Source organism: Amblyraja radiata, chromosome 3 (genome assembly GCF_010909765.2).
Source record: "Amblyraja radiata isolate CabotCenter1 chromosome 3, sAmbRad1.1.pri, whole genome shotgun sequence".
In the NCBI taxonomy this organism is placed as follows: Eukaryota; Metazoa; Chordata; class Chondrichthyes; order Rajiformes; family Rajidae; genus Amblyraja; species Amblyraja radiata.
This window is the reverse complement of record NC_045958.1, coordinates 73,709,432-73,722,111: the sequence shown is the minus strand read 5'-3', so window position 1 is coordinate 73,722,111 and position 12,680 is coordinate 73,709,432. Positions and strand designations below refer to the sequence as shown.

The 12,680-nt window shown below is 42.6% G+C and overlaps 1 protein-coding gene across 2 annotated transcripts; it reads left to right on the top strand.

The window, feature by feature from the left end:
* The first annotated feature begins 6,891 nt into the window (after positions 1–6,891).
* Positions 6,892–11,040, top strand: tal2 (TAL bHLH transcription factor 2). 2 transcript variants are annotated; one of them, XM_033018066.1, is made up of 2 exons: positions 6,892–7,024; positions 8,819–11,040. In XM_033018066.1, exon 2 carries the CDS (start codon positions 8,833–8,835, stop codon positions 9,280–9,282), a length of 450 nt encoding a protein of 149 aa, XP_032873957.1. In that variant the 5' UTR covers positions 6,892–7,024; positions 8,819–8,832; the 3' UTR covers positions 9,283–11,040. The 2 variants fall into 2 exon arrangements, with proteins under 2 accessions (XP_032873957.1, XP_032873958.1); XM_033018067.1 differs by having other exon boundaries at positions 8,800–11,040.
* Positions 11,041–12,680: the final 1,640 nt, after the last annotated feature.

Here is a 12,680-nt window from a genome sequence, read left to right as displayed (position 1 = left end):
TGGGACTAGAGGACTTTTCGGCCAGCCCTGGCACTTTTCTTTTTTGCATTGGCTCTGGTCCTCAACTGGATCGTTATCAGAGTATTCTGGATATTCCTCCTCATAATGGGTTTCACCTGGATTTTCATATCAGGTATTACATGCGATGGCTCTATGATAGGCCTACGCTTTTTTGACCCTCTTTGGGGTACATCAAGCTCTTCCATTGAGCTGTATATTGGCAGCCCACTTTTGGGTGCTGCTCCATATTCTGGGTCTCCTGTAGACCAACGTCTGTATTGTCTTTCAGACATTTCTGGTGCTGCCTCCGTGTCAGGCCAGCCCTTTTTCCTCTTTGAGGTACATCAAGCTCTTACATTAAGCTGTATATTGGCAGCCCACTTTTGGGTGCTGCTCCATATTCTGGGTCTCCTGTAGACCAACGTCTGTATTGTCTTTCAGACATTTCTGGTGCTGCCTTCTGGTCAGGTCAGCCCATATATTTTTCTTTATCATCAGGCATTTCGGTCGCTGGCTCAAATCTGGGCCAACGTTTCCCAGAACCTCTTCTGGGTGTTCCATGCGGTTGCTCTTTAAGCCCGCGTTTTTTATACTCCTTCTGGAGTTAGTTTTACCCATGAGGAATTCCAGTTTATAAATTCTATAGTTCAGACTCCTCAGAGTCTTCCAGGCCTGTTATTTCTTTATGGCCTTGCTCCCTATGGGAGTTTTCCCCCCCGTGTAAAATAGTTATTTCTTTACAATCGACTTTTTAGTCGGGCGCCTGCTACTCTCAGACACTTTGTCTTATTGAGTCCTTACTGCGGTGCGCTTACTACTCTTCCTCCCACCTTTCTCCATACATAAGACTTGCTTGTGTCTCTGCACGCAGTCTCCGAAGAAAAGCAGCCTGAAAGTAAAAGTAGAAAATACTTACATTCAGGTTTTCTTTCAATTGGAGGTTCCACACCTCCTACCGCGGTCGCAGCGCAATGCGTCTGACGAGATGATGCGCGTGCGCCTGGACGACCTTCTTCACGTAGTCACTCACGTGACTCCGAAGTAAAATTTAAGGTCACATATTTACAGGTCTGGGCAAGAACTGGGATTTGGAACTCATTGGTATTCTGTCGAAGAACTAGCACAGTCATGCTAGGCTGGAGAAGGGCTCACAACTGGAAATATTGCCTTTGTTTCATACTCCATAGATGCTGCCTGACCTGCTGGGCATTTTCAACATTTTGATTTCATTTTAGATTTGCAACATCCACTGTTTTCCTTTTTTTTTTAAACCACACGCAATGTTTAGAGACACAGCATAGAAATGTGCCCTTCAGCCCATCGATCACCTGTTCACACTAGTTCTATGTTATCCCTATTTCCTACTCCCTACACACTAGACTTCAGAGATACAGCTCGGAAACAGGCCCTTTGGCCCACGGATCCATGCCAACCACCGATCCCCGTACACCAGCACCATCCTCCATACTGGGGACAATTTACGATTTTACCAAAGCCTACAAAACCCGTATGTCTTTGGAGTGTGGGAAGAAACCGGAGCACCAGGAGAAAACACATGCAGTCACGGGTAGAACATACAAACTCTGCAGACAGCACCCATACTCAGAATCAAAACCTGCAAGGCAGCAACTCTACCAATGCACCACCATGCCACCCTGGCCACGAGCAATTTACAGAGATGAGTTAACCCACAAACCGACATGTCTTTGGGATGTGGGATGAAACCGGAGCACCTGAACGAAACCCACGCGGTCACAGGGAGAATGGGAAAACTCCACACAAACGGCACCCAAGGTCAGGATCGAACCTGGTTCTCTGGCGCTTTGAAGCTACAGCTCTACTAACAGTCAATTTGATCAAAGGAAGCGGACGTTTGCATTTTTGCAACAGAAGGGCAAACGTTTTGCTTAAACATTTGTGTTCAAGGAGAAAATCAGTGGTTGTATTATATGGATTGAAAAAATCCAGAGTACTGAGATGGTGTTGGAGGACCTGCTTTAGAGGTCAAGTAATATTAGAAAAAGTGGAAAAAGCAGATAAAAAAGACATTTGGATAGATCTATGGATAGGAAGGTTTGAGTGGGATATGGGCCAAATGCAAGCAAATGGGACCAGCATAAAATGGCAACTTAGTTGGCTAAGGCAAGGTGGGCTGAAGGGCCTATTTCTATGCTGTAGAGCTCTATGACACTATAAAAACAAGTGCATGCGGATATGGAGGATAGACTGGGTACCAGCCTCGAATAGCTGACATCTAATCTGCAGTTTAGCGTAGAAAAAAGAAGAGTATAGAAAAATGATTTATAAATTGAACTCTTAAGAGGAAAATTTGGGTTGGGATACTGGCTAGCTTCTTCCAGCTTCGGATGATAGCTAAAATAAAACAATTCTTCCAGTTTGATGACCTCGAAAAGATCATCCACACATTTAACTCCTCCCGCCTCGATTACTGCAGCTCCCTTTACACTGGCATCAGCCAATCTTCCCTGTCCCGCCTGCAACTGGTCCAAAACGCCGCAGCGAGACTACTGACGGGCACCCGAAAAAGGGACCACATCACCCCGATCCTGGCCTCTCTCCACTGGCTCCCTGTGCGGTTCCGAATAAATTTCAAGATCCTTCTTTATGTTTACAAAGCCCTTAACGGGCTTGCCCCCACCTACATCAAAAGTCTGCTTACCCACCACACCTCCTCCAGATCCCTCAGATCAGCCAACTTGGGGTTACTGAACATCCCGCGGTCTAGGCATAAGCTCAGGGACGACCGCACCTTTGCGGTTGCAGCTCCTAGACTGTGGAACAGCATCCACCTTCCCATCAGAACTGCCCCCTCCATCGATTCTTTTAAGTCGAGACTTAAAACTCATCTTTACCCTCAGGCCTTTCATGACGTCCTCTGAAGGAAGGCTATATGTATGTATTTATGTATGTACTTAATCTATGAACCACTGTTGTATAACACCAATGTAAAGCACTTTGGTCAACGAGAGTTGTTTTTTAAATGTGCTATAGAAATAAAAGTGACTTGACTTGACTTTCTCTCTCTCTCCATCCCTTCCCCATCCTAGTTCTCGGACCAGTCTGACTGTTCCTGAATACATTTTATCTGTTTGCTTTGTTGTCACCTTCTCCTCGCTAACAATGATCAATTCTACATTTTCTTTTACCCTTATCTCTTTCGATGTCTCGTTTTCACACCTTATCTTTCCTTATCTCTGTGTCTCCCTCACCCCTGACTCTCAGTCTGAGGAAGGGTCTTGATCCAAAACGTCACCATTCCTTCTATTCAGAGATGCTGCCTGCCTCGCTATTACTACAGCATGTTGTGCCGATTTCAGGATGATCTTAGAGTTTGACATCGGAGACCCTTGGACTATCATTGATCGGACTTTACTGAAGCAAAAATTAAGCTGCTGGAGGAACTCAGTGGGTCTTGATTAGTACGGGTGTCAGATGTTATGGGGAGAAGGCAGGAGAATGGGGTTAGGAGGGAGAGATATATCAGCCATGATTGAATGGTGGAGTAGACTTGATGGGCCGAATGGCCTAATTCTCCTCCTACGTGATCTTACGCAACATCTGTGGGAGACATGGACTGATGACATTTCGGGTGGGGGCTCGACTTCATTCTGACCCGCTGAGATCCGCCAGAATATGTTGTCTGTTTGGCTTTGTATCTGTCTCCCTCTCTCTTTCACAAACCCTGCTGATCAATGGAAGTTGATAAGATAAGTTGAAATCATATGAGTTGGGTATTTAAATCAAGTTAAATAAATGTAGAATATAAATTTGGTGCTTTATTTGGCCTTACCCGTATGAACACCCAAGCAATATGTTTTTTTTTACTGAAGTAGTCCAGTAAGCATTTAGTTGATGAATAAATAGATCGAGGGTTATTATTGTCAGGTTACCGGGGTACAGGGATAAGCTTTGTTCTGCATGTTTTCCAATCAGATCATACAATACAGTACATCAATACAATCGAGTCAAACTCGTACAATGGGTAAAGCAAAGGGGAAGATATAGAGTGCAGAATATAGTCTCAGCATTGTAGCGCTAGTTCCATAGGCACGGGGTCATATCAAATTACGGGAAGTTATCGGGTACATGTGAGAGAGAGACTGCAGGGAAAATATGAGCGCTTGTTAAATTGATGGTTAGAACACGAGTTTTGTTTTGCACTTACGTGTCCATTGTCCTTGTTAAAATGAAAGTTATTTAACCCTTTTTTTGGGTGGGGGTGACGACGACCTCAGAACACATTTTAACAAATAATACATTTTATCCATTTCCGTGCGTTTGTTTTCCAGATTCATACGTTTATATTCAAAGGAAAATTCTGTCTCTGAGGCATGCCGAATGCGCTCATCCTTAAGAGCTGTTATTTGCAGTCCGAACGTCCAATCACTTGTGCATTTGATTTACAATGCAAAGCGGTGAAGTCCTGCAATTCAACTGATAAACCGCCCCTTGTATCTTTTTACTGATTGCGTAACAATTAATCCTTAATTAATAACTGCATCGTTTCCTTATCACTTCCTCCCAGGGCCCGTCGAATCCTTATCAGCAGAATGCAGCTTCTGTTCAGACAAGAACTGCTTCCTTCCCGCCGTTATCTGACTCTTGAACGGTTCTCTCAAACGCTAAACGAATCCTTAAAAACCTACCTACCTCGTTGCGGCCCTTACACTTTTTAATCGGCACTTTCTGTGCAGCCGTAACAGTTTATTTGCACTACCTTGATGTATGTATGTACTCATGTATAGTATGATCTGAACAGGGTTTTTTTTTTAGTAACAATGAACTGCAGATGCTGGTTTACACAAAAGGACATAAAATGCTGGAGTAACTCCGAGGGTCAGGAAACATCTCTGGAGAACATAGCCACATGGATAGGTGACGTTCCCGGTCGGGACCTTTTTCAGACTGTTTTTGTTACTGTAACCCGGTGCACGTGACAATAATATCAACCCTAAACCTAAAGTCTCGCTCACCTTCATCCCACTGATGAAGAATTTCACTGCAGCCTTCCACACACTTTCTCCTGAACCCTCCCACGTCTCCCCTCTCTGCTCTACGAGATTTCACTGAGCCAACCTGCAACTCGCCTTCGTCCCTCTGCCCTTCACAAAGAACTGACTGGAGTTTCAGCAGTGGTGGATTTGTTTGAATAGATTTATTGTGTGAAGCGCGCTGAATGACTGAAGTCACTTCGGACTGATTGCTGCCATTGCGTTAACACCCGGCAAAGTCACCTCGGAAAGTACTGAGGAACGATGCGAGTTGGCCTTTCTTAAAGCATCAGATGACCCCTTAGATAACACTAAACAGCCACAAACGTTCATTTTCAAGACTAATCCAGATGAATCAATTAAAGGCGAACCGGGTCCCCCCGTCCCCGTCCCCTGCAGCCCACTAAATATCGGAGCCTACTAGAGTCCTGGAAGTGTGTCGGCCAGAATTGCAGGTGCGGTCTTTTGCTGTGCAAAGTGCAATGAATAGTAAGGATCTTTTTTTATATAACTCGAACCCAAGGGGCAGTTTTTGCATCCCCACGATAATCGCTCTAATCGGATTATGTAAATTCCTACTCCACAAGGTAAAACGCCATAGCAGGCTGTCATTTTCAAACAAAGCACTTAAAGAGAGGGAGAGAATTAATAGTATACATTAGAAACAAGTAAAGCTCGCGGCAAAGGATGAGAATTGCTGATTTATTTTACTGAATAAAGTACAGTTTTTGCCTGATGCGTGTTTTTAACCACAACCGTGAATGATATGGACTATCCTTGGTTGTACTAAGGACTTCTGGTTTATTTTTGCACTAGCATTGGCGTTATTAATTTATTGATCTTTTGTTTATTATCCAGTATCTGTGTATCGTGGTTACCGAACTGTTATGCTGCTGCAAGTAGGAGTTTCATTGCCTCGTTTTCGGTACATATGACAACTAAACACATTAAAAAGGACACAAAGTGCTGGAGCAATTCAGCTGGTCAGGCAGCATCCCTGGAGATCGTGAATAGGTGATATTTCGGATCGGGACCCTTTTATTTGTAAACCAGCATCTGCAATTCTATGTATCTGACAATTAAACGCATTTGACTTTAGCGGCAGTGTTGTTTTCCATGTGTATTCAAGTGGCGTTTATGTTAAACACAGTTTATGAAGTTAACATTCATCAGTATAACAAGAACATTTCCATTTGCGGATTCAAAACTCAGGAAACGCACAGAGTTCCGTACAACTGTTTCCTAAAGATAGACACAAAGTGTTGGAGTAACTCAGCGGGTCTCTGGAGAAATCCGAATAGGTGACGTTTCGGGTCGAAACCCTTCTCGACTCGAAACGTCACCTATTATTTTTCTCCAGAGACGCTGCCTGACCCGCTGAGTTACTCCAGCACTTTGTGTCTATCTTTGGTGTAAACCCGCAACTGCAGTTCTTTGTTTCTACATGTTTCTTCAAGATGCTTGAGGTGACAGGTACCAGAGGGTTCACACGTCAAGCCAGAAAACGATCTGAAATATGGCCCGTTTCCCCTGGTCAGATGCTGCAGATTTAAACAGAGCGGTTGTCACCTCAACGCGGGTTGGGCACAGTTTAGCGTTAGTACTCCAAACACAACATTACCCTAGCTTTTAAACTAATTGTCCCAGAAACACCATTCGCCTTCGAAAGCCCAGTGACACTCCTGTGAAGTTGTGAAGATGGAACGCCAATTTTGTTTTTAAACAGAGAATACGAGATGTCAAGGACCGAGCCTCTTCTAGCTGGTGGTCTCCAAGGAGACTGAAATACATTCACTTGTAGCGCCAAGCAGTGACACATGTCAAACAAAAGGACAGGCACACTATAAATGACAGGAGCCCTCCCATCGCACAACGCCCCCCACCCACTCTCCTCTCCCCGTGTTTCAGTCCTGCGGAGATCTGGGTATCACATCCACCGCAACACTCACACGGCGCAGGACGCAACGCCAACTCTTCCAGCCGTCACCGCCAGCCAGCATCTCCTGAAACAGGTAAGGGGTGAAACTGAGCTGTTAGGAACACATTGAACGGGGCAGCTTTACTGCAACGCAGCTAGATATAATTACCCCTCCCCGCCACCTCCCCTCTCAGTAACTTACTGCCGCTGTAACATTCATGTAACCAAGTGGTTTGAGTGTTTCGTCTTGTTTCCGCCACCTCCGTATTTTTGTTTAAATTTTTCCACGGATCGTTTACTTTGCATTTTATTAATTTGCATTGACTGAGGCGCGATGGGAACGATCGTTTTGGATGTCAGCATGGCAGCTCACATAATGATGCTAATGCAATACTTTGCTGTGGCGAAGGCGGGGATATTCGATCTCAGTCTGTTTGCAAACAATATAAACGTAAAACAACTACATAAACATCGTTAGCAATTTTGACATAATGAGCGTTAGGAATTGTTCCTTGTTTTTGTGACAGGTGTGTCAGAATGCCTTTTGGTCAAAGTGCCATGGATTTGCTATCGCCATCTATATAATTGATTCAAATGTTTTAAAAACGTGGGATCCGCGCCACAGTGGCGGTAAAATATTCGATTTCTATGAAAGGTGGGAATGAGCAGTCTTCCAGAATTAATTTAAGGCTGAAAAGGGTCTTTTAAATCTGAGGTCAAACTCTTCAATAATAATTTGAGGTATTCTATCAAATAACCTGCATTGTGGGTTGTATGCAAAACAAAGCATTTCACTGATCTAGGTACCTGTGACAATAAAGTATAGCTGAATACCTGAAACAATCGCTGAAAAACTAACAGTGTCAGACGACATCTCTCACCCTGCAAAAACCTGGCGTTACTCTCACAGCCACAGATCATCTGCAGTTGGAAACGTAACCTTATCCCTTCATTGGCACAGGGTCGAAATCCAGGAGCTCCCTCCTCCCTCCCTCATCACATGGACTCCAATGGTTCAAAATGGGGACTAGCCAACATCTTCTCTGGGGAAAACGAGGCCAGGCAGTGAACGATGGCTGTGGCAATCCTCAATTCACAAAATATTAAACAAAATCTCTGTTAAAATGAATAAATATTGCAAATTGGTCCAACATTTAAAATGTAGATGGAGTACAAATGCATGTGAGAAGGCTATTTTTCCTCTCTGACCTCACCAGCATACAGTCACTCTCTTTATACTCAACTAGATTCCTAACCCACTTCAGTAATTGTCTAACAAGGGTTGACCTCAGCTTCAAAACATTGAATGAATTTTTGCTGCAGTTGGGTTGTAGGTTTTCATTCAGGGTATAATTCCACATTCAACATCACCTTGTTTTCTTTGGCATGTCGGAGACCTGATAGAAATACTGTATATAAAATCATGAGATGCTTAGATAGGGGAGGCAGTCAGAACCTTTTCCCCATGGTGACCAAAGGGCTTCGCTTCCATGTGAGAGAGGCAAAATATAAAGCGGTTGTGCCGGGCAAGCTTTTTATACAGATGACAGCGAGTGCCTGCAATGTGCTGCCGAGGGTGGTGGTGGTGGAGTGGCGTTTAAGAGGCTTTTAGATAGGCAAATGGATATGCAGGGAATGGATGGGTGTGGATCATATACAGGCAGATGAGATTAGTTTAGCTTTGCATCATATTTGGCATGGTCATTGTAGGCCAAAGGGCCCATTACTGTGCTGTACTGTTCTATGTTCTATGATCCGGTCTTTATTGTGTTGCTAATTATGGGAGCTTGGTCTGTGCAATATGGCTGCTGTGTTTCCTCTATTACAACAGCCACCCCACTTAAATGATTTGGTGCTGAAATGTTTTAGTCGGCCTTATTATTTGCAGAGCTCCCCGACACGATGACCAGAAAGGTTTTTAGCAACACCAGGGAGAGATGGAGGCAACAAAACGTGAACAGTGCCTTCGCCGAGCTGCGAAAACTCGTCCCTACACATCCCCCGGATAAGAAGCTCAGCAAGAACGAAATTCTTCGTCTGGCGATGAAATACATCGATTTTCTGGTCAAGCTACTAAAAGATCAAGGAATTGGTGAAGAGAGCATGGGGTCAAGCAAAGTTGGTTCTTTCCCTGAATCTTGGCAGCTTGGGTCCCGTGGAGAAGGGAGCCCTGAGGTTGAGAGTAATGTCCCATCACCACCATCGGCCTGTTGCAGCAGTTGGATGGAGGGGTCTTTGAGTTCACCTGAGGGACATTCCCAATCAAATGATCACACAATGACCCCCAGCACTGCAATTTTGTACCTTAATCAGTTTGCCTTGTTCAAGAACCTGCAGGTTTTGACCCATTAGACACTAGCATGACCAGACCTGCTCATTGCTGGTTTGTTTGATCTCACTGATTAACCGTTTATTTACCAAGGTGAAACACTTGCCACATAAGCCCCCATTTAAAAATAAACAGATGAAAATCAAATACTGGAATAAATAATCTGAAAATTTAAATTCTGGTGTGAAATTCCTGTAATTAACACAATGTGTATATTTACATTTGTGGGTTGATCTAGTGATATATTAAACTGAAGGTTAATTTCCTTTTACATCTGTTATACGAAGCATTCATGATTATATTCGTATCATTGTCTCCTTTAACTTACTGCCTTCCATAGACTGATGGGGAGGTAGTGGATGTGTGGAGGAAGGGGGAGGGAGGGTGGAAAATACAGTTCTACGCAAGAGCAATGTTAATTGATCAACAAAAAATAAAATGAGATGATTTATATAAGGGACAATTAAAGGAGGAACGTTTTTATCACGTTTTCCACAAGTTACGTTCTGTGCTTTCTAACGTTAACTGGCAACGGATTGTAATTAGTGTGCAATATACTGTAAGAATACCTCTTGTTTTCTACAATTTTGTGGCTCTTCACATTTGACGCTGTTGATGTCTGAATCACATCTTTGATCACTGGAGGTATAGTCAATCCAAATGAAATTGTAACTAATCCCCAGAGTAAGTAGGGAGCTATTTAGAATAACAGGTCTGTGATAATGATGTGTTATTCTGCATTTGATATATTTTGGTTCTAATTATTACGAAAAATGTATTTTATTGTGATGTGGATGTTGTTTGTTAATATTTAAAAATGTGTTTGAAGGCACGATGCAAATAATAACATAATTTATTTTCTGCTAAATATGCTCCTGCAAGATTGTGGCACTATACTGATGTGGGCAGTAGGTGCTTTACAGTTCAACAGAGAAACACACCTCTTCTTCTTGTGTGCCACCATCATAGCCTTTCCGCTGGTAGGCACAAGGGTGTCAGCTTTCTCTGCAATTGATGACAGCAGCACCAGCAGACAAAAGGTCTTCCATTTCTCAAAAGGGTTGATAACCTTCCTTATTTTTCTTTCCAAATTAATTTATTGTTAATATTATTTAATTTAAAAAAAAGTATGTTCCTACTTAGAGAGGATGCAATGGATATTTATATATCGGTCCCAGTCATAAGGGACTTCAGTTTTGTGGATAGATATAGAAGCTCCCTGAAAAGTCCGAAATATTCTGGACAAAGTGAACAATGATAAAGTGGTTATATTGAGATAGGTGATTTTAAATCACGAGCAAAAGAACCAAAGGAGTAATTAAGATAAATGTCTTCACGCAATTAGTTGTGTTCTGAAATTCACTGGCTGAAGTGTGGTGGAAGTTGATTCAATTACAGGATTAAAAAAAGTCAAGGGACCGAATGGGCTCCATTTCTGCTGCAACCAATCAATAATTTCATTTAACTTTATGACAAGGTGAAAGTTTTGGTTGAACCAGCCAAAGAATCTACAAATGTACAAAATGCCTGAATTTTACTTTGGGAATGCTCAAATAAAGATGAACATAGAATGACGCATGGGGTTTGCAAACTGACAGCTCTGAGTTCAAGGCATTGATTCTTAAATAATCTTTAAACAATAATTCTGAAGCCTCATGATCAGCTGTGTTTTCAAATAAGTATGTATTTTGTGTAATATGATAAATGATATTTGATCACCTGTAACTATTTATACTGGATGTTGTAAATGCATGTGGAAATAAAGAAAAGATAGTCATGTTTCTCGATCTTTATTTTTAACCAGCCTTTTTACTTTATTCCTTGTTCATGGTCTCCTGGTTGCTTGTCATTTCCCAGCCAATTGAGTAGATAGGCTCGTTCTGAACAATGATTTAATGCTATTCTTGCTCTGGGCTTGGATAAGGAAGTAAACAGACCAAGCTCATAATAAAATCAGAAAATGCTGGAAATATGTAGCAGATTAGGAAGAGAAACAGAGTTCAGTTTTCAGGTTGAAGACCCTCATGAGCACTTGGGAGGAGACAAAAGAAGCTTGTTAAACTGCAGGGAGAGTAGGGTAGGGGATGTGTCTGAGGAGGATAAAGGATGTGTCCATGGGAATAAGCCATAAATAAGGTTGGTCAATGAGTGAATGGGAGCAGTTAAAGAATGAGAACTCAGATGAAAAAAGAACATAAACCAAATAATGCAGGAGTTGTGAAATGCAGAGCAGGAAGACATGGCCAACTGGTTAGTCTGGACATGTCCTCCACTCCTAGAGGAAAAGAAATGGAACAAAAAACAATGAACAAGCTGAGCCACGATCACAGAACAAGTTCACAATTCCTTTCACTTTCAAGTAAAAGCAGTTGTTCTTCAGTTTGCATCTTTTCCAGGGTTGTATTTGGGACTAAATAGTACCGTGGTTAACTTGCTGGGAGTGTTCATAGGGCTGGAATAGTGATCCAGGCAAAGGAGTCGGAATACCACCAGAGCATTCGGAGTAGGTTAAATTCAAATCGTTAAACAAATTTGGAATAAAAAACCTATAGTCAGTCATGATGAAGCAAAAAGGTTTAGGTTTATTATTGACATATGCACCGTGTACAGTGAAAAACTTTTGTTTGTGCTAGAGAAGTGAAGAGAAAGATACCAGAGAGCAGAATATAGTTCTCAGCATGGTGGCATAACAGTTCCAAGAAAAAGACCAATGTCTGCAATGGGGAAGGTTGGAGAATTGGGACTATACCCTAGCTTATGGAAGGACTATTCAGAAGTCTGATAACAGAGGGGAAGCTATCCCTGAGCCTGATGGAATGCGCATTCAAGCTTCAGTGTATTCTGCCTGGTTCAAGTCAAGAGTCATAGAAACATAGAAAATAGGTGCAGGAGTAGGCCATTCGGCCCTTCGAGCCTGCACCGCCATTCAATATGATCATGGCTGATCATCCAACTCAGTATCCTGTACCTGCCTTCTCTCCATACCCCCTGATCCCTTTAGCCACAAGGGCCACATCTAACACCCTCATAGTTCATAGCCAATGAACTGGCCTCAACTACCTTCTGTGGCAGAGAATTCCAGAGATTCACCACTCTCTGTGTGAAAAATGTTTTCCTCATCTCGGTCCTAAAAGATTTCCCCCTTATCCTTAAACTGTGACCCCTTGTTCTGGAACAACGTTTTATTGTTATATGTCCTGAAACGGAGCAATGAACTTTCTTACTTGCAGCAGCACGACAGGTTTGTAAACACAGCACTCAATAGATAATACAACAAACAGACATAAAAATAGTTCACAAAAAAACTCCAATATAATGCAAAAGCTAAAGATAGTTTGGAGTCCCTTGTGAAACCAAGGCAGTTCATAGGTTGGAGTTCCTAGTGTTCAATAGCCATTGGAAAGCACCTGTTCCTGAACCT